Consider the following 22840-nt stretch of genomic DNA (forward strand, 5'->3'; position numbering starts at 1 on the left):
CAACCTACAGACAGCAGACTGTCTGTAAACAGCACGATGTTTCACTCTGCAGTGTTTCACACAAAGACTTTATTTGTGTGGACACCCAGGTTTGGTTTGTCACCAATTTTATTTTTATTTTTTAATCAGTCTGAGAGAACGACGGTATCAGTGATTGATTAGTGATCAGTCTGCCCTCCTCTCCTCCCTCACCTGTTCACTCTGCTGTGAGAAGGTCTGAAAGTTTCTCACAGAGAAACAGACTCTCCTGTTTTATGTATAGGCCTCTTTATACAGTTGTTTAATTTTATAAGTGCATCTGGTTGGTGTTGATGTCATTAACCATCAAGTTGTGCCAGTTAAAATAGAAGCGTCCCGTAAAAAAATAAAATCTATTAATAATTTATTGGTTATAGGTCCAGGTCTGTATAGGACAGTGTCTGGGTCCGGACTCGGACCGCGGTCCGCCTGTTAGGGACCCCTGTCGTAGCGCAGGCTCTGGCTCTCTGCATACTCGAGCACTTGAGTTTTGATTTCAAATGGCAAAATAAATTGCTCGTGTTAGCTTTGTTGGCGGTCACAGTTACTCCACACATCTTGCAGATGACATTTTTCTGCTCAACATCCGACTTTTTAAACCCGAACCACGTCCAAATCACGGATGTAGCACCGTGTTTTGTTTTTTTTTTACCAGCCCCTCCTTCTCCGCCGTTACTGTGCTTGCGGCCATTTTCACACAGAGGCAGGTGCGATGATGTCATCAACGGTATGACGGGAGAGCACAAATCTCTACCGTGGCCAAATTTATTTCGTTTCTACCGTCATACCGTGTATACCGCGCAGCCCTATTACTAAGCTGTGCAGTTTACTGTATACGTGATATATTTCAGTATAATAATTTCACAACATTGTTATAGACTTGCAGAATTAAGTTTACTGTTATAAATGGTGTTATACATGATAATGAATTCATTATCATTTACAACACTTCAACTAGTATTATAATGACACATTTACTGTGCATGTGTAGTATTGCAGTTTCTTGTTCACGTCCCTCTTGTCTAAGAGCTAATTAGTTCCTACCTGTCATTGTTTAGGGGGGACAGGTATGAATGTGACGCCATTTGTGCACCAGTTTTGTTGACCCTGATGTGAACCCCAAAGAGTGAAGTTGTGCGTCTGTGCTGTCAGGCCATTTGGTGAAGATTACGTACACAAAGAGAAGTTATAGCAGTTTATTACAAAGAAAAGAGGGTTACAGACTGGTGGCAGCTGTGTTTTTTTTTTAATTCACCTTATGATTAATTAGCCGAGGCATTCAACTAGTTTACAACACCATAATTATTGGACAGTGGCTGGCTGTGGTCTACATGTGCACTCTGTGTATTTATTTCAGTTTTACATGGACTTACATGCAAGCCCCACCAGCAGCGTTTCAGAAGCATTTCAGCAACGGGGCATTTTGCCTGCCCGATTATGTTTATGTGCTCTGATTTTGTGGATTAGGTCCTCTTTCCTTGCTCTTTGTGCTTCTACCATGGATAAGCAGACTATGTAGTTAAACAGTTTATATTCTGCCTGTCTTTATGATGGTGAGTCTGTATGGGGTCTTTTACTTTGAAAATTAAGCAGATTCTCCCTGCATTTTCTGTGTCTGACTTCCTGCCCGTTTGATCTGCTCTGTTCTGCTATGTTGCTATGTTGGACATCACTGTGTGTCATTCAACAATTATCAGCTTGTGTGGTTTTAAAGAGTGAAGTTTATAGAGCACATAAGTCTAGAGGATCAGTGACCAGCCAAATATTTGTCTAGTGAGTGATAACATGTAGTCTGATAATAAGGCATGGCCTATGTTTGACAATTAGTTGACATAGCTTTTTTCTTCTCCATTATTTACAAGGCAAACAGCCATGACTGTGTGAAAAGATACAATTTCAAATTAGAAATAAACTTTTGACAAGTGAAATTTTACAGTGTTCCCTACTGATTACTGTAAATCCGGGGGTCTGTAATAATACAGACTTATTTCCTAGGTGTATTGTTTGTGTATTATGAATGAACTACAGTTTCTTTGGTTGAGCAGGCCTCTCCACAGACCTCTCTAATACTTCCCCATCAGTTTTTCCTCCTTTAGTCAACTGTTCTGTGAAGAGATCAGCCTCAGTAGAGGACATTGCTTCATAATGCAGACCTAGATGCCAGGGGCGGATCCAGATTAATTTTAGTGGGGGGGCACGGGGGGTACAACAGATATTTTGGGGGGGCACCGAAAAGTTATAAGAAAACATGAAAGCTGCTACCGACCTCTCACTTTTACAAAGTATTTCCATGTTTTTATTAGCTCTTTAACCCAATAGGAAAGGTGTATATGACCTTTTCATTTTGGACTGTTAACATTAAAATTATGATGGACACGTTTCCTTGTTTATGTGAATTACAACAGCATCATCATCTGCAACATCTGCCTGTTATGTAAAACTGGTAAGCTCAACGACAGTATCCTAAGGGCAATTAAGTGACAAATATTGTGCAAGAACAACACTATTTACAACCCTGTCAATTTCCACTTCTTAGAATGTTTACTGCCAATTATCACATAAAATAAGAAATAATATTTTGCACTTTTAGCAACCAGTTCTCAGCTGTATACCATAAACATCATAGGGTTCTGTATACTAATCAGTCTTAATTAAAATGAGTACTACCCAATACATCACAGTGAACAATAATCTTTACCCTTGACCTGTAATAAAATAATCTTAAATGTTCTGTGCAGTAATGTAAATTTTAAAATAATAATAAAATACAATAAGCAGCACTCTATACATTTTATAGTAAACCTGAGAACAATAATAAACAGTAACAATACTCCATATTCTTAAATCATTTATTAGTGCACGGCTCAGTAAACATCATAGTGTTCTGCATAGAAATCAGAAGAAGCAGCTCTCAATATATTTTCACAGTGAGCTATATTATTTACTCTTAATAAGTACCTAGTGCTCAGCTCTGTTCCTTAATTTTAGTGTTGTGCACAGTAATCAGTCTTAATCAGAATAAGCATCAGTACATTTTCATAGTGCAATTTCAAAGTTCTCTTTTTTTAGAGGCAAAAACACTTCAAAACAGTATTTTGCGATTTCCATGTTGGCTACTAAACCAACTTAGCTTCAAATGTTGCTAAATGGTGCATTAATTACATTACATTACATAACATTTTGTGTGGGACCTTTAGGTATAGCAAATATAGGCAGGGCTGGTATGTGTCTGCTGCTGCTGCTGCCATCCGATTCTGAACAGTCATCAAGGTCAGAAGTATCCGGCTCCTCCACTGGTGCATCTAAAGGTGTGGATTGAAACAGAGTTAATACCTCTTTAACCAATGTTATATAAAAAAAAAAAATACAATTTTACAATGTGGCATTAATTGCAGACATTTAACAAAGACACAATTAAAAACTGCACAGAATTCAGTTCCATCAATTTAGTCATTTAGAGTAGGTAATTTAATCATTTAATTCACCCAACTATGACAGAACAACAAATAAATAATATTATATGGTATAAATACAAGTGCATCACTTTTCTCATATCTGTATTTTCACCTGGAGGTTCACGGTTGCTGCTCTGGCTCAACAACACATGATGGTCCCTGACTGCATTCAGACTGACCCTGGCCCTGTCTGTAGCTGTCAGTGCTGTCAGTCTGACCTGCACTGACCTACTGACTTCTTATTAATGAAAAAATTCTGTATGTCTTCTCTCCGTACGGGGGCCACTGCCCCCCCGTGCCCCCACGGAAGATCCGCCACTGCTAGATGCAGTTAAACAAGAAACTTTGAACGTACAAGCTGAGACAGAAAAATTAAACAAGGAGAAATTAAACCGAATCTCCAAATCATAACGCTAAAATAGAAACATTGCACATATTCTTTTATAGTTCATTCATGCAACATTTACATACTCCTTGGTCAATATTTTGCACATTTCATCTCAATTTCAAACAATTTTCAGCTCTTTTCATCTTAAGTACAGATATTATTAATTATTAATATTATATTAAACATGTACATTTTGCATTTTTAAAAATATTTTTAACCCATTTCCTACTTTATATTTGCTAGTGCAGTGGTGCCGGTTTTTGTACTGGAAGACTGCTTGGCTTCTGTTATTGCTGCTAGCAGCATTGTCTGCAGCAAATGGCTGCCTCGAAAGTGTAGCTATTTGGAGCAGGCTGATTGCTTTGCCCCCAGAAGCGTTGTTTACAGCGTGGTGGAAAACTGCAGAGTGGCGACTGCAGCATTCTTGAGAACCACTAATCTGATCGACTTCAAACTCCAGGCTGCACTTGACTCGGTCCTCAGCAATTCACACACCAAGTGTTAAGTTGATCGGATGAACGGTTTTCAAGTCAGGCGAAGAACAGTCATAAACACAAACATACATACACATCCAGAAAGAGATTCCTTCCTGTACAGTTAGATATCGTCAAATCAATCAAGATGTAAGCAAGCATAGTTTGCACAGATTCACCCAGACCCACAGAATCCCAGAGACTTACGGTTCAAACATCACAAGCCAAAACGTGCAGTTAGTTGTTATATTGCCACCATCTGGCCAAATTGCACCCAGTTCGAGATCACACTCCCCTGGGTCTCCAGGAATACACCCAGCAAGTGTGAAGTTGACTGAATGAACAGAGATTTTTGTTTCATAGTTAGATGATTCTTAACTTTTTTTGTTTTTAATTGTCTCCAACTACATTTTGTTATGCATGATTAATCTCAAGACAGATTCCTTCTATAAGGAAACCTACTTGGCGATAGTCCTACTTATAAAGTATACTGTAGGAGGCAAATGTTAAAAATTTTGAACACATTTTCCACCCACTACTGTATTTTACTTTTAGTTAATCTATCCCTTTCAACAAGATCTGTAAGAAAGACTTATTATTACAATGATCAGAGGCTTTTTTTGTTTGTTTGTTTGTTTGTTTGTGCAGCACTGTATCGCTCTTCAGCATCACTGAAGAGTTTCTGGAGAGATGCTGTGACTCACTGAGCAGAGCTGAAGCAGACATCTTCATCTTGATTCATTTTATCCAAGCCTTATTCGAAGTCCACAACGTTGCTGTTAGGGTTAGGGTTAGTAACTTACTGTCCTAGTTGTCTTGGGGTTAAACTGTACTGCAAATCTTATTTTGTGCATGCAGTAGGATGAGGCGTAGCCCTCAGTAAATCTTCCTGCTTGTCTGCTTTGTTTGTTTGCTGCACATTGTCATAGTTGGTCACTCCTGGCAAGTTGCTACTGAATATTCTCTCCACTGTGTACATCATAAAATATGGGTAAGTCTGAGCTCCAGTTTCTTAAATCTTGTTCTCTTACATTATCCAAATACAGAGTGTGAACAGAGATTACATGTATTGCACAAATATGAAAATGTCTTGCTGGAACTGCTGTGAAATACACATTGTTTTGTGTGTTATGTATTTTGTCCCTGTAGTCACATATTGATTTGGCTGTTTGAATTTTTATCTAGAAAAGTCTAACATTTGTGTTAGATACATAAAAGTAATACACTGTTCTTAAATGACTGCAGTTGTTTATTTACAGCTTGTACTGTAATGTCATCAGTGGGAGGTGATGTTATTCTGCACCGTGTTGGTTTAGATCGTTTGAACAGAATGCGGTGTTGTGGTTTTTTTTGGGGCGAGTTAATAAAACATCCTGCTGATGTAGAAAGTCAACAGATTATACACTTACTGTCCAGGAAGAGGCAGGGTGGAGTGAGCTGGTGTGTGTGCATTAAGAGACCAGATGTAAAAGTAATAATCTTGCTGTTGTATTGAATTGTGTTTCAGGTAGTTATGAGTATGGAAACATCTTATATTGCTATATTATTAGTAGTTAAAATAATTACTTGAAACATTTGAAAATGCTGGTACAAAGCTCATAACTATCCAGTACACAGATAAAAGGATTTCCATTACAAAAGCACTTTGGGTGGCACTTTTGGTGTCTCCTTCAGGAATTGCCCTGAAGAAAGTTTTTTGTTGATTGTCTCCTCAACAGTGAAAGGCAAAGGTAAGGAAGTATACAAAACCTAGATTAACATAGACAAAATAGAGATTAAAAGTTTTCCAAGTCTGGCTCCATGGTGAATTACATTTACCTTGCAACGGAGCTGGATTTGCAAGATCAGAAGAGAATCCATCTTGCCAGGGTTCAAGTTATCTGTGTTTGCACCAAAAGTGGTGCAGCCAATCAACATCCTAGGACAGACTACTGGCAGCCACAGTTGTGGTTTTAGGTGTGACAACAGCAAGAAGCATCCATGGAAACGACTCATCCCAAACAAACAATAGCGGCTCCTGAAGAGGTTAGTGTGAAAACTGTGAGAGCATCAGTTACATCAGACCTGGAGATTATTTTTTTCATTGAAAGAAGTGCAAAGAATAACACTGACATTTTTTCTCAGTGGAAAAGATCTTTTCACTCTTCTCTCAACCGGGTTTGTTTCATTACATGTTTGTTTTGTTTTGTTCCCTCATAACTTACGACAATGATTGGCGTTAAAATCATTTAACAAGATTGATGCAGTGGGAGTTAGCCTCAACTCAGAAAAGTCATGTCAGCGTAAGTTAATACACAATTCACTGAAGGTTAGGACACTTTAGCAACTAGTTAGTATGTACAAATAAACTTGACTTTCCAGTCCAGTAATTTTCAACAGCAAAATGGACCAACTTTGTTTTTAGGATAAATCTTATACATGTCTGTTGTTTAACCTAGATTTACTAACATGGCTGAGACAGGAGGCCCAGCTGAAGAAGATGATCCTGGTAATTGTGTTTATCGCCTTGTTCCTGGATCACATGCTACTCTCAGTGGTTGGTAGGTTCACATACAACCTGTTGTCCAACACCTTATCTTAACACATAACAAATGTGGCAAGGTACACTAATTCAAGGTACACTTCGATTTTAGCAACAACGCTGGCCACCCCTGAAATCTGACGTGCCACCCCATTTCCCTCAAACACAATATGATTGGCTATCTATCTCCAGTGAGAGGCTGGACCTTAGTTTGAGCCAACTGTTTGACAAGTATATATACATGTGCATTGTTTCCTTTGTATGTAGCCTACTTTTAGGGCCCTATCTTATGCCCAGCGCAAAGCCATTGTGTCTCGCGCTTTCCACTTGCACTTTAGATCAGCGTAAGATAGGGCCCTTAATGTTTTACAAGGTTTGAATTTTACTTTATGTATCCTTTTACAACACAGGTTTGTGTAATAGCTGTAGTTCCCTTTATGCTATCCACAAAAACCATGCACAAAAAAGTATATGCAGCAAATGGGTGAATAAAAAATAAATAAAAACAAAAAATAATAAATAATAGAAATAATATTATTATACTAATTATTTTTCATGTCTCACAGCCTGAGGAAAGTGGTACAGTGGAGGTACAATTTCTTTTTGACAAGTAAAGAATAAAGTGTGGAAGCTTTATATGATATTTGTTACTCTGTTGTGCTGTGATTAGTAGGACTATGTATCTTTTAAATAAAAAAATAAATAAATATAGGAATGTTTGATACTCGTAATAGTAATTAAAGTAGATATTGGGAATGGTAAATTAATGTAACTCTGACATGTGTGTGTGGCATGGAATATGTGTGTGTGTGTGTGTGTGTGTGTGCATGCCCATGGAAGTCATGCTGCCCCTGCATAAGTCGAAGTCGATAACTGACTTGGGCCACCCCAGTCAAAAAAGTCAAACCCATGATTCAACCTAACCAACCTTTGACCATTTTAAAGTGTTAGGGCCCTATCTTACGCTGATCGAAAGCGCAAGTGGCAAGCGCAAGGCGCAATGGATTTAATTTATTCAAGGTGTGTCCAAATCCACGTTTGCCATCCTCTGCCAGGGGCGGGAGTGATATTTTGCCCTGCCCCGTCCTTTGTGCCACCAGCATAAAGCAGGATACACCTATCAGCTGTGCCCAAGTGCCCTCATTAATTCACAGGCGAGTTTAGGCCGAACATGCAATAAACCAATCAGAAAGTCAGCTCTCATCACATTTAAGAGGCAGGTGCCCAGCAGCGTAAGTGGTGTCAGCATGACGGCGGATTTACCAGGAGGAAACAAAGTGAAAAGATTTATAAAGTGAGGAGACAGATCTCCTGTGTCCAGGGGTGAAAGTGCGAAAGCACGCAATATATGGAGACAGCAGGACGTCTCCAAAACAGTTTCATGTGTAAATAATTTATTTTACATTAACACCTGCAAAAAACAATACAATAAATGAACTGCAAATGTCATGCAGATATGTAACTGCTAATATTTTAACCTGAAGCACGTTGAAAGTATGTTGTATTTTATAATTAATTATTATTATCATCACCATTATTAACTCTGCTGGCTGAGGAGCGGGGAGAGAGATGGTGCAGTAGAGAGGGGAGGCGAACAGATCCAGTCTAGCCGCGAAGCTTCCCGGTTCCGCTGGCCCACCTGAACCACCTAATCATCATCTCCTCCTCCCATCCTCGCTCCTCTGACCCGCTGAGAAATAATCAGAGAGAGTTTCTTAAGTTTGAAGTGCGCAGAATTACGCACAGATATATCCAACCAGCTATGATAGAAGCAGCACACATAACTTTTTCTCTCAGGTTGGGCCGGACTCGTGCGGTCAAATATAGTGTCTTGTATATTTTATATGTTATAGATCATAATTGTTTAAACATTGTTTTTCTAGATCATAACAAACAGACACAAACACTACAGCTGCTCCACCTGTCATGCTGACTCATCTGATAAAGACGATCAGCTGTGATCCTGTTTGCAGGTCTGCTGAGATATATTGGGCTTATTTTTATAATAATAGTACTGTTGTACTTATTAGTGAGATTAACTTCAAAGACACACATGCGAGTGCACGACTTTTAAAGATAAATGAATGGTGTTTGGTGGTTGTGGAGATGAGGGTGCGCACCTCAGCCAAGGGCAAGACACACACATACCTGCACTATTAACTTCAATATTTACACTTTATTGCTGGTGGATATGTTCAAAGGACACTTCACTAATCGACACTCCTGAGTAGAATAAAGACTCATGTAAATTAAGGTGTTTGGTGATTGTGGAGCCATTGCGCCGCCGGCGCAAGTGATTTTACTATCTTACGCCTGCGCAAGTGCCATTTTTGCCATGTGGGTAAGATAGCAAACGCACTTGCGCTGGGTCTGTGCCGCTGTGGGCGGGAGGTTAAAGATCAGACAACTGCACAAGTCCCTCCAATCCGAGTCCTAAGCAAGTATCAAGTAATTCGGTCCAAGTCTCAAGCAAGTCCCAAGTTTTTTTGTCATGGGCAAGTCAAGTCAAGTCAAGTCACAAGGTTATGTCGAGTCAAGTCGAGTCAAGTCACAAGGTTGTCGAGTCAAGTCGAGTCAAGTCGCAGATTATGTCAAGTCAAGTCTCTCACTATTGTTCCTCATCCAAAAAAGAGCATGCAGTCTAGTCTGCATGGATTAAAGCATAAAGCTGTTAATTTTATCTACTCTTACATTACATGTTTGATCATTTAGTCCAAGGTAGATGGAGAAAGGCTACATTCCTGGGCCCAGGTTGGAGGGTGCAGTGGGTGCCAGGACCATAGATAAAGAAACTATATACTTCTATTTCTATATCTATGGGTGGGACCTCATTAAATTATGGAGTAATAATAAATAATATTTCAAAACAGGCGTATTTGTGGAAAAAAAAATCTAATATTTGAGTTATCATAATAGCTTCCCCCCCCCAGTTGTCCTTAATATAGTGAAGAACACCCCCCCCCCCCCCCAAAAAAAAAAACAAAACACACACACAAATGGCCATCAAACTTTGATGTTGTCTTTTTTTTGTTCAGTATGCTCTATGTGCGGTCGGTAGAAGTCCGATGCACAGAGAAGAAAATAAAAGAGAAGAAGAAAATAGAGGCTTTAGATTTATTAAATATTTTTTAAAAAGGTGATGACCATAAAGCTGAGACCTTTACAGTCTATGGCTGAGATGAGCAAAGTCAACGTAGCGCAGGGTAAAAAAAACTAACAAAACAAAAACAAACAGCGAAGCTATATGTTTACCAGCCTTGTGTAATACTGTTCAGCTCTAATGTTAACATCCACAGGTATAAAAGCCACGACACGTCATGTTTTTGACAGGAACAGCTGACTGACTGTCAGAGAGGAGGCAGAGAGAGGAGGAGAGCAGAGCTGTGGTCAGGTGAAGGAGGGGCTCGTTGCACCGTGGTGAAGCGGGCGAGCGCGGGGGGAGGAGAGAGAGAGAGCAGCAGTCAGGTGAAAGAGTGATGGGGGCGGCAGTCATCTTGTCTCAAGTCGAGGGGAGTCATCTTGTCTCAAGTCGAGGGGAGTCATCTTGTCTCAAGTCGAGTCTTGAGTCTCTGACCCTCCAAGTCCGAGTCGAGTTGCAAGTCGTCAAATTTGCGACTCGAGTCGACTCGAGTCCGAGTCCGTATGACTCGAGTCCAATTGTCCGTTAAACATGAAGGCAAAACGAAGGCATGGCCGGGTGCGTTTGCTATCTTGTGCTCAGCGCATTGGAGTAAAACGCGTTTGCGCTTTAGACCAGCTAAAACCTGGTCGAAGTGCAAAGTCTGTGGTCTTTCAGCACAAGATAGCACCCGGCGGGCTTGGCCAAAACACACACGTCTTCACAATCACAAAACACCTTCATTTATAGTCATTCTTTTCCTCACACGGGAGTGTCGATTAGTTAAGTGTTATTCAAACACATTTTTTTTATCAGCAATAAAATGTTAATATTGAAATTAAAAGTGTTCGCGTGTGTCTCACGCTTGGCTGAGGCGCACACACGTCTCCACAATCACAGAACACTTTTCATCAAGTCGTGTGCGCATGCATCTTTAAAGATGAACGCACTAATGAGGAAGAGAATTATAATCATAAAGCTTAATAAATCTAAATAGACCTGCGAAGTGAGCATGGCCGTGATCACAGCTGTCAGATCGTCTTTATCAGATGAGTCAGCATGACAGCTGGAGCAGCTGTAGTGTTTGTGTCTGCGTGTTTGTTATGATCCAGAAAAACAATGATTGGACAATTATGATCTATAACATACAAAATATACAAGACACTATATTTGACCACAGGAGTCCGACCTAACCTGAGAGAAAAAGTTATGTGTGCTTCTACCAGAGCTGGTTGGATAGATCCGTGCGTAATTTTGTGCACTTCAAACTTCAGAACATAACAACTTGTTTTGCAGCGGGTCAGATGAGCGAGGATGGGAGGAGGAGATGAGGATTAGGTGGGAGAGGAGAAGAAGGAGGCGCACAGACCGCCGCTTAACTGCTCCTCCACCTGGTTCAGGTGGGCCAGCGGGAACCGGGAAGCTTTGTGGCCTCTGGATCTGTCCACCTCTCCTCTGTACTACACCATCTCTCTTCCCGTTCCTCAGCCAGTAAAATTAATAATGATGATGATGCTAATAATTAATTATAAAATACATAAAAAAACATAACCAGTTACATGTCTGCATGACATTTGCAGTTCATATTTATTGTATTGGTTTTTGCAGGCGTTACTGTAAAGTAAAGTATTTCGGCGTGAAGCTGTTTTGGAGACGTCCTGCTGTCTCCATATATTGCAGGCTCTTGCACATTCTCTTCTCGAACCAGGAGATCTGTCTGCTTGCTTTGTAAATCTTTTCTCTTTGTTTCCTCCTAGTAAATCTGCCGTCATGCTGCCTCCGCTTGTGCTGCTGGGCACCTGCCTCTTAAATGTGATGAGAGCTGACTTTCTGATTGGTTTATTGCATGTTCGGCCTAAACTCGCCTGTGAATTAATGAGGGCACTTGGGCAAATCTGATAGGTGTATCCCGCTTTGCGCTGGTGGTGCAAAGGGCGGGGCAGGGCAAAATATCACTCCCGCCCCTGACACAAGATGGCAAAGTTGGATTTGGACACACCTTGAATAAATTAAATCCATTGCGCCTCCCGCTTGCTTTCGATCAGCACAAGACATGACCCTAAGGCACAAGCATGTTTCACTCCAATGCGCTGAGCACAAGATAGCAAACGTGCCCAGCCACGCCTTCGTTTTGCCTTCATGCTTAGACCTCCCGCCCACAGAGGCACAGACCCAGCGCAAGTGCGTTTGCTATCTTACCCACATGGCAAAAATGGCATTTGCGCTGGCACAAGATAGCAAAATCACTTGCGCTGGCGGCGCAATGGCTTTGCGCCGGGCGTAAGATAGGGCCCTTAATGTTAAGGTCTGGTACACCTGTTGCTGCCGGTGGTCTCCATAGGTCATGTATGTCATTTTGGGAGTAATACTGCATGCATGAGATAAGGATTTTGTTATTCTTTACTCTGTTGACCAGTGCCAATTCTTCCAAGTTACCTGCACAGAGATGACCAGGCTACCTCCACCATCACCTCTGGGAACAGCAGTGACCCACCAGTCAGTCCTCTCATCCAGTCACATGGTAGCAGATCAAGCATTCTGGGCTCCACATTTGCACCTCCATACCAGAACCCAGCTCTCTCCAGTGATGCCACCACGGCCATGAAATCCCCTGATTCAAACTGCTCTGCAGAAGGTTCTCAGCTGGATGAAGTAAACATAAAAGTCGGACTCTTGTTGGCCTCCAAGTCCACCGTACAGCTGATCATTAACCCCTTCATTGGGCCACTTGTTGACAGGTGAGTGACTTAAATCATTCTCCTATAGTCCCTAAAAATAATGACAAAATGCCATTGACAAGACACACGCGATACATACATCAAGCTCCAAAGCACGAATCAATTTTCCCTACCTATATTGCACAGGATTGGATCCCACATCCCAATGTGTGCTGGTTTCTTCATCATCATTTTGGCGACCACCTGTAAGTATGACATTGGACTGCACTCAGACAAAAAAAAACAGCCCGCTCATTCATTTGAATGAGGCCAGTTTGTTGGTGCAGGGACAGGGTGCCACTGCAGAGGTAGCCAGCAAAAACATGGCAAAATGTAGACGTCTGCCATGATGCAAGTTTTGGGCAATAAATTAAAATTTTCCTATACCATCAGCCTGTCAATTGGATATTGGTGTTTGCTTCGCTGATTTCTTTTTTTGTGGACATGTTCCACAAAGAAAAGCAGTTGTTTCCTCGTGTGTTGTCAATCTAAATCTCCATGTCCTTGTCTCTTGGTAGTGTTTGCCTTTTCATCTAGCTACATCTTACTGCTGCTGGCCAGATCAGTGCAAGGTTTAGGTGGATCCTGCTTGTCCATGGCAGGTGAGATATCTTTTATTTTTAAAACTTTTATGATATTACTAAATGATAGGAATTTCCTCAAGTGGGATAAGTACTTACTTACTTACAACTTACTGAAAAACAGTAGACTTTACTGTTCATTTTGAAATAGATTTAGAAAAAACAGGTAAATTAAAATGCTCACTTCCACTCATTATTATTAATATCATTATTATTATTATTACCTGTTTTTCAGGAATGTCAATGCTGGCTAGTGTGTACAAAGATGACCAGGAGAGAGGGCGTGCAATGGGTATATCCTTCACAGGTCTGGCCTTAGGATTGATAGGTGTGTGTACAGGAGCAGATTACTCATTTTGGGTCCCAAGGCAAACATAGGCATTCATCCTAGAGAGTAAATATGAGTAAAATGCATGTACTAAAAACTTGTGCCCATCAGCAAAAAGCATCCAGCATTGCCCATAATGGTGTAAAACATCCAATGCACCCCTGGGAAGTATAAGAAAATGGATAGAGTCCCTGTTTGTTCAGGTCACCTTCTAATGATCTCTCTAATGATGCTTTTTCCACTTAGCTACATTATGCTTCCACTCCAGTGTTGAACTGTTTCATTATAACTTACTGTATCACTTTTTCCTTTCACATCCTGAAGTGGGTGCTCCATTTGGCAGTGTGATGTATCAGTTTCTGGGGAAGATGGTGCCATTCCTGGTCCTGGCTGCCATTGCTGTGTTGGGTGGTGGTACAGAGGAATCTTTATTTAAGATTTGAATTTTTTTATTTAAGATAAATCCAGCTTCAGTACCATGATAAAACAGCTGTATGTGGTGGTATTTGTGCATCAGACTGTCCTGTTTCACTGTCCACGCACAGGCTTACATTTCCTCATCTTTCAGCCAGCATGGGTGCAAACAGAGGTAAAATATTTCAATAACTGACTTGCTGTGACAATAACTGAAAGAAACCTGTGTTTTGAATATTAAAGATTAGAGTCTGTGTAGAACTTAGTATTTTTATTTTCCTGTAAAAAAAAATAATCTGATTTTATCATGGATGAGAGCAACCCGATCTGGGTTCTTTGACAACAACTCTAATTTGACTGGCAGTCAAGCCAATTTCTGACGTCTTTGCCAATTTAAATGCCAAAAATAATAAAATCACATCACTGTTTAGCTATTCGGAGCCTAAATCCTCTGGCCAGTCAGGAGACCAGTTATGTCATGTCTGTCGATCATTGATTGGTGTTGTCACGTGGAAAAAAATTGAGAAAATACATGTAGGGGTCCTTTCAGTGTGAGTGGACAAACTTGACTCTTCAGCTAGTGTACATCAGACATCTGTCACTTTTTATATCGTTAAGACACTTGATTTTGCTGTTTTGGAACTGTTGAACCAAATTCCATTCTAAAAGCAGGTGTCTCATGATAGGTTCATATTTTTTCACAGTAAAAACTTTACTTCGACCATCACTCAGACCCTGTTCTGATTCACTTTGATCTACAGACACAATTGGCTCACAGGTTTTCATTTACTCAGTAACATCATTAACTGACCTGTGATGAAGTGTTTGACTCACACACACATATTAACTGGCTGCTTTTACACTGCTCGTTTTCATCCAGAGGGGGGCGTGGTGGTGAGACCTGATGTATGGCTGCTCTCATCCATTGCTCAGATTTATTAGCAAATATAATTCAGTACAATTTTTTTTTTTATTATTTCAACAGTTTTGCAATTTGTGAAATAGTCACAAAATGTAATCCATTATATTCTTGTACATGTTCATGGATTTTTCTTTTTTTTTGCATGACAGTGACACCAAAACTACTTGGTTAGGTTTAGGAAAATATCCTGCCTGCAACATTGATTCTTGGTTTAATTAAATCTAAAAGCTACAAACTTCATTTTTTAAACTGTTACCTGTCTAAAATATTTTTTAATGCTTCTATACAGAGGGAAAAAGGGACTTCACTGCTAACTCTACTGATGGATCCATACATTCTCATTGCTGCTGGTAATTTAAATACAGTAGGGCTGCCTCTGACTATTTTATTTTTCATCAAATCAGAAGACAATCAAAGACTACCCCACCCCAATAATCCCACACTATTCACATCATTGGAATCCATCTTTTGTTACTGTTTTGATTGAAAGACCTCAAGCAACAGAAATTACACGCTGTACCTTCAAACCACTGGTAACACAACCAGTGTAATGTGGGCTGCATTTGTAGACACCTCCCGAGGCCTGAAACTCAGACAGTGTTTCCACAAATGTGTCCACAGTGTCTTTACCGTTCTGTGAAAAACAGATCATTTTGCACAGCAACTGTAGAATCATTTTAGGTCATATTTTCTCAGATAAAAGTGACTTCAGTGTTAAACAAGAAAATACTTTTTGAAAACATTTTTCAAACTGTGATTTGTATCAACTTTGGAAAAGCAAAATGATGTCCAAGAGGACTCAATGAGGAGGACTTGTCACTACATTTCACTAAGAATGTTACAATGCACAACATTCTTCTACCTAAGTGTCCCAGGACTACAGGTGGAAAATAGCAAAAACCTGCTACATTACATCTCTCCTTGCTTTATATATTGTAAGTTGTGTATCGTCCTTGTTCAGTTAAAGAAACATGAAACATTCAGCTCTTCATTATGTATTAAGAAAAGCAGGCATCATGAACTTTTGTTGCTCTGTGGAATGGGTTGAGGATTGTCAGCATACTGGATGTCATAATAAAAATAATAACTATATTCTCTTGACTCTGCTTTCCAGGAGCTGTATGTTTTAGCACTCTTGTTGTAGCCACAATAGAGACAGCCCTTCCTATCTGGATGATGAAGACCATGTGTTCTAGCAAATGGCAGCTAGGTATTAATGACATGTTCATGTTGTGCTTATCCTCGTGTTTACAACCTGTACTCACAAGTAGTCCTATTCATTGTTAACGTAGATCAGTCATTCTCAAAGACTGGGTCGTGACTAGGGGTGTGCACGATGAGTCGACTACACCATTAAACATCGCCATCCTCGCTAGTCAGTACCAGAAATACTAGTCAATACAAATATTTTATTCATGCACAATGCCAATTAACTGTTGCCTCTAAGGTGTTACGCAGCTGCCTGCCATTAGTTGGGGCTGTGACCCCATCAGACAGCAGCCCCGGATGTGTTTATCAGCATAGTCAGACAGATGACAGCTCGTAAAACCAGCGTAATTTGTCAGTTTTTCAATCTAGAAAAAGGAAATAACATTGAATGTAGACTGTGACAGAATAAAGTGATATATAATCCCTCAACTGGAGCAACATGTGACCACATTCAGCACAGACACAGATGTTAACCTGGAAGCAGAGCAGCAGCTGCTGTTAGCACTGCTAATGTTAGCCACACTGTGTGTCAGGCTGGCAGCTAACATCAGCTCCGGGTCATTTACCCGCCAACACTGTCATCCTCTTCGGTCTGAAAAGGTGAAGCATTTAGTGAGTTGTTGTCATGTTTTGTCGGTTAATGTGTAATGTTTGTATTGCACAGCGCAAAGTGGCACGCATTTCAGCAGATTTCAGGCAATTGTAGACTGTGATTAACAGCTTCAGACAGTGTTTAACATTAGAAATTAATAAATTCTGCTCAATTTTAACAGCCTTCTAAGTGTTTTCTTATTGTTAGACTAGTCGACTAGTCTGAATTAAATCTTGCGTTTAATCGACAGGGAAATTAGTTGCCAGGAACATCCCTAGTCGTGACCCACAGGTGGGTCACAGGAGATCATATTTTGGTTATGAAATAAAATAATTAAACATTCATATCTGCAGTGCACCTTTAATAAAGCATTTAAAAATGTGCATATTGTTTTACTGAGAGGGAAAAAGACAAAAGCCTGTTAATTTTGCCCACATGCACTTATTTTATTTCATTCATGAAGTAGACTAAAATGTCCTACACTGTAAACAAAACAAAAAAAAAATCTAATTTCTTAAATAGATTTTTGAGTTTTAAGACCAACTCAGACTAAGTTTGAAAAAAAGCTTTAACAAACTGTTTTGTTGAAATAATTTGCTTTTCTTGTTTTTAGATAAACTTGAATCTTTTAGTTTTAGAAACCTAAAAAAAATATTTTACAAATGATTGAGTAACCTCTTTGAAGTGAAAGTTAATAATGGCTATTAATTTAATATTTTCTTATTATGAATAAGAACAAATCATGACGGTGTTTGAAATACAATTTTTTTGAGTTTTTAAACCTCAAAGATTCAAGTGTATTTAAAGAGGAAAAGTAAATTATCTCAGCTAAAGCTTATAGGTCAGCAATTTTTTCAGTTTATGTCAAAACTTGAGTTTGATTAAAAACTCAAAACACAGTGAGTTCCTTGGAAATTTTTTAGCTGTCGCAATATTTTTTAAAGATTTGTTTTGATTTGAATATAAAAACAACTCAGGCTAATGCATTTATTTCTCATTTATTTATTATTGAGGTACTTAAGATGACTATATGCATGTGTAAAGATAATATAAGTTGATGCAGAAATGGCAGTAAAATGGTCAGGAATGTTTCATTTATGCACAAATTAACACTTCCCAAGATTTATTAATAAGGCTTGTCGCGAATTGGGTCATGATGGTTTATCATTTTTAATGTACGCATTACAATTGCTGTGTTCATTTCCTGTGAAAATCTTTGGTGCAAAATATCTTGGTTGAAAAGTCAAACTTATTCCATCTCACGGTGTCTTTGTACAGGCATCGTCTTCTTGCCAGACAGCATGTCCTACCTCATTGCATCCAACATCTGCAGTCACCTGTCACAAAAACTCAGTGGAAGGTATGTCGGAGTCACAGACACAGAAGTATTTCAGAGTTTGTGCAAAGAGAAGAAGCAGAAATACTATTTATATTATTTTGTTAATCTTTTCCCACAGATGGCTGTGTGCCTTTATTGGAATGATCCTGGCGGGAATAACCAGCATTGCTGTGAGTCTTAGTAAATGCTAAAACTTCAGATTGCAGCTCACAAATGTAATGTTAATGCTGTGGGGTAAAGTAGTCTGTAAATGTTTTCTTAATTATCCTGAAGATATTAAATCATCCCAGTATACACACAGAGGATATTTATTTTACAGCCCACATACCCTGGTCTTACACTGTAATTAGGACATTTTCTTACATATTTTCAGTACTTTTTGTGGATGGCATACTGTTACATAGAAAAGTAATGCACATTACCTTGGCTGGACTGAAAACCTGGACTGAATGCATAAGTAGCATACCACAGTGTTCCTACACGGCATGCTGTCCAATAAACTTTAATTAAGTTTGTGTGTAAGTGACAGTGTCATATAAGTCTTTTATTTTGGATGTGTAAAAGAAGATCATTAACATCAGGTCCTAACTGATCCTGTAGGATTTAAACAATCACTGAACACACACATTCATGTGTAAAACGGCACGGTGTCTCTCTCTGATGTGCGCCCAGCTTCATCCTATTTAACCCACCTGCAATCATCCACTGTTAATCAGATTGTTAATTTTCTTATGATCTGTGGATTAACTGCAGTACCTAAGAAGCAGAGCACGTGTGTTGAGAGAGCACCTATGTAGTCTCATCTTATTGTCTGAAGAATGTGCCCTTTAAATAGCAGGAAAACACTGCACCAGTTACATTCTGCTGCATCAAGATAGCAATGTGCCAGCTACGCTCCTGACCACACCTCATTTTAAGACCAACACACCCATGGGCCCACAGATGGGCGCAAGTACATTTGTCACCTACACAACGTGGATGCAGGGTGAGACAACTGTGTCTGTCAGAAAAGAGCTGAGAGCTGCTCTGTGCAGACTGGAAGACAGAGCCCTGTACGTTTGTCGTCATTACCGAAACAGTCGCTACCAGAACGCAATGACGTTTAGGCTGAGACATGTTTGTTTAAAAGTGACAAAGGAATCCTTTATTTGAGGGAAATGGACATAATTTTAACCCAGTTTTGTCAATCAGAAGTGTTTTAGTATAAACTTCATATCAGTTAAAATTCTGTAATATGATAGTTTGAATACCAGCTGAAATATAACATTTTTAAAATTGTTTTTAAATTAGCAATTAAGATGTTATAATAGTGTTTGGTTCAGTTTATATTGAAACTAGTTCATCCTTAAATTTGAAGTGAGTATGATCCATTATATGTCCTTACAAAGAAAATTTGGTTTCAAAATACATTGAAACTCAAAACTAACTAACTAATCATTTTTATGATGTTATTTATTATTGTGTTTTGATAGTGAAAGATTCTGGGAGAGGAGAAGTATTCAGAAAGAGTTTGCATACACACAAAGTTATTATTTTAAAACATTTACCTCTCTGATACTGACCCAACCAATTCAAATATGTCCATTTTAAAACACTATAACTTATCTTATTGCAATATCATCACTGTTCACATTTTTCTTGTCTTGTTAGCCAGTAATAATAGTGCTATAAATAATTCAATAAATATTTATTATAACAGTATAAATTATTTTAAGTCTCTCATACACGCACAGGTGTTGCTTCTTATCACCTAATCTCTCAGGAAGGATTATATTGAAACCTCATATATACTCAGTAATTTGATTTTTGGGCTGTAATATAAACTCAGTAAACTGTCATATTGCCATATATTTGGCAAATAACCTGCAAGTTTATAAATGAAATGAAGTCAAACGGAGGGTTGAGTTTGTACATGTTTGTATGTCATCTAGTCAGGCTGCAAGTTTTATCCATGCATCAATTATAGAAATGCCTTTCCTTATATTTCAGTTTGGATTTTCCAAAAACATCTATCATGTGATGGTTCTGAATGCATGTGTTGGCTTCTCAGTTGGTAAGTTATTCCTAATAATTGGTGTCAGTCTAAATAATGACTTGTTGGTTGAAATAAACAATGTTTATCTTGTTTCTACCAGGAATAGTGGACTCTTCAATGATGCCTCTCATGGGTTACTTGGTAGACCTGAGATATGAGCCAGTATATGGTACAGTTTATGCTATTGCTGATGTTGCTGTTTGCATTGGATTTTGTGTAGGTGAGTGCTCTTCATCAGGAAATGTGGCTCTATCTTATGAATGGGAAAAACTACTATGTGCAAATCTACTGTAGTGTTTATTTTTCACTTCTTTACTTGAGTATTTCTCTACTTGTGTTAAAATGTAGGGAGTCAAAGTAAAAAGTACTCAAGTATCTGTACTTTCTACTTCTTACATTTTCATAATGGATTTATTATTATTTAAGTTTTGATGCAAGACAAAAACTACACAAAAGAAAAGAGGTATAAAAGACGCAACAAGTCTAAAAGGACATAAAATGAAAATGACATTAACATAACAAACGAAAGCAACCATAAGACATAAAAAGGCGAAAACTATGTAAAACGTATAAGACAAAAATTACATAAAAGATGGAACAGGACAAAAATTACCTGACAAGACGAAAATGACATAAAAGGCATAACATGAAGAAAATGAAAATGGGTAGAAGTCGACGCTAAAGCGTCAATTCTGATCCGCCTGCAATAGTTTCATACAACTGTGACTTTTTGTGTTCCCTACACCTGATTGAAACCATTGATTCATTATAAATCCTATTTGCAAGTGTCCCAAGAGTTTGAGAATATTGATTGAATATTATAGAATATTGATACAGTATACAGTTAATGAGAAAAGATTGCAAGGGAAGAGCTATTACCTTTATTACCTAATAGTATCCAACATAGTTATTCAAAAATATATCAAAGTCAAATATAAACAAGATTTGGTACAAATCCATCCACCCATTCAAAAGTTATCGCGCAAACAAAAAGTCGGCCATCTTGAAAGCGTTGGCCTCCAAAATTTAATCAGTTCATGTACCTGTTATAGAGTGTTAGCACACAAGATTTGGTACAAATCCATCCACCTGTTCAAAAGTTATCGCGCAAACAAAAATCTGTGATGGACGGACGGAAGGACGGACGCACGGACTCATGTACGGCTGGACAACCAGAGAACAGTATGCCTCCGGCACGGCACCTTCGGCGGGCGGAGGCATAGTAACAACATAACAAGATGAAACAGACAGAGAGGGCGGGTCTAACGTGGGGAAAAGGTGAGACTCAGTTTTGCACAGAAACTGCTGAATACATTTCAGAGCCTGTTCTTTTTCACTTTTGCTTGAGAAAAGAAGTTGGGTACAGAATGTGGGTACTTAAGCCACCTCTGGGGAGCGTGCATAGATTTATCTCTGATCTGTTGGGTTTCGTCCGCAATGTCCAAAAACTTTCAGCAAGTGGAAAATCAGAAAATCATGTAGCATATATCAGTTCAAACAGGTCTATGGTGTGTTTAACTTCAACCTCTGACACAGTGCCTTCTCTCGGAGTCTTAAACCACAGATGAAGTCCAGCCCCAGAGGACCACACAGTGGGGTTTAATGGACTATGTGATTTTGTTTCAAACATCAAACCTTAAAGTGCAGCTATGCTAATGTCAGAGCAACAGCCCCACAGTGACTGAATGTATGTTGGTTTCTTTCTTTCTTTTTTCCTGACTTTGTTGAATTAAGTGTTTAATATTGTCTCTTCTGCCCAAAGGTCCAGCTATTGCAGGTCCTATAGTGGCATCGATCGGCTTCCCCTGGCTCATGACCATAATTGGAGCAGTAAATATAATCTTCGCTCCACTCTGTATCTTCCTTTTTAGTCCACCTCAGCGGGAGGAACATATGGTGAGAGCTGGGAGGGGAACAATACCTTAAAAAACTCCCCACAACTGTACTAATCCTATCTGTCTTTTGGATTTCTTTCTCCTTCCATAGAATGAGGCAAATAAAACCTTATATGTGGTGCATGTAAGACAACAACAATCTTTCTTTCCAGACACAGACAGAACTGGTTACAACAACTTTTCATAAGCTGCTACTCAGCCAATTCCAATGCAAGTGTTCACTAAAGCTGGCCCCACACTTACAGGAGTTTTAAAACCCTAACAGATTTTAACATCTGGTTGCACCACACACACATCCGCAGATTCGCTTCTCTCAAATCTTAAACACCCACACACTACAGAATTTGAACATAATGGCACACCACACACTGCTAAAGGATCTGATTTATACTTAAATGTTTACAGAAATGTTGTATATTCTGTAAAAATGAAAAAGTTGCTGCAATAGATTTTGAGTTTAGAAACTCAATACATTGTATTTAAAAAATACAATAGATATTATAATAAATGTTAAAATTTTAATATTTTCAATTCAAACTATTTAATCTTTCATGCAAATTTAAGAGTTTAAGTTGGGCCCAAAACTCAAAAATCTGTTGCAGTGAGTTGCCTTGAAATTTTAAGTTGTCTCAACTATTTTTTTCACAATGTAGAAATTACATTTGAGAGAAAACAAAGGAACTGTGCTCAGAGTTTAGTAGTCGTGGAGTCTTGTGGATGCATGAGCTTTGAGTTGAGATGAGTTTTGAGACTTGAGTGCATAGTTTTAGTTTTTGTGCATTTCAGAAAAACTATAAACTGCAGAAAAACGTACCAACTGTCACTTTGGTCCAGT

At 38.9% G+C, this 22840-nt stretch overlaps 1 protein-coding gene across 1 annotated transcript; it reads left to right on the top strand.

Moving 5' to 3' along the window:
* Positions 1–5321: 5321 nt before the first annotated feature.
* Positions 5322–22036, top strand: LOC146310130 (synaptic vesicular amine transporter-like). Its single transcript, XM_084744256.1, has 15 exons — positions 5322–5325; positions 6773–6874; positions 12390–12711; positions 12838–12896; positions 13209–13292; positions 13507–13599; positions 13924–14013; positions 14145–14188; positions 15225–15285; positions 16050–16145; positions 18015–18096; positions 18194–18245; positions 20065–20128; positions 20211–20330; positions 21873–22036. Exons 1-15 carry the CDS (start codon positions 5322–5324, stop codon positions 22034–22036), a joined length of 1437 nt encoding a protein of 478 aa, XP_084600382.1.
* The last annotated feature ends 804 nt before the right edge of the window (positions 22037–22840 follow it).

This window comes from Lutjanus erythropterus, chromosome 19 (assembly GCF_056507025.1).
Source record: "Lutjanus erythropterus isolate fLutEry1 chromosome 19, fLutEry1.hap2, whole genome shotgun sequence".
NCBI classification, from domain to species: domain Eukaryota; kingdom Metazoa; phylum Chordata; class Actinopteri; order Lutjaniformes; family Lutjanidae; genus Lutjanus; species Lutjanus erythropterus.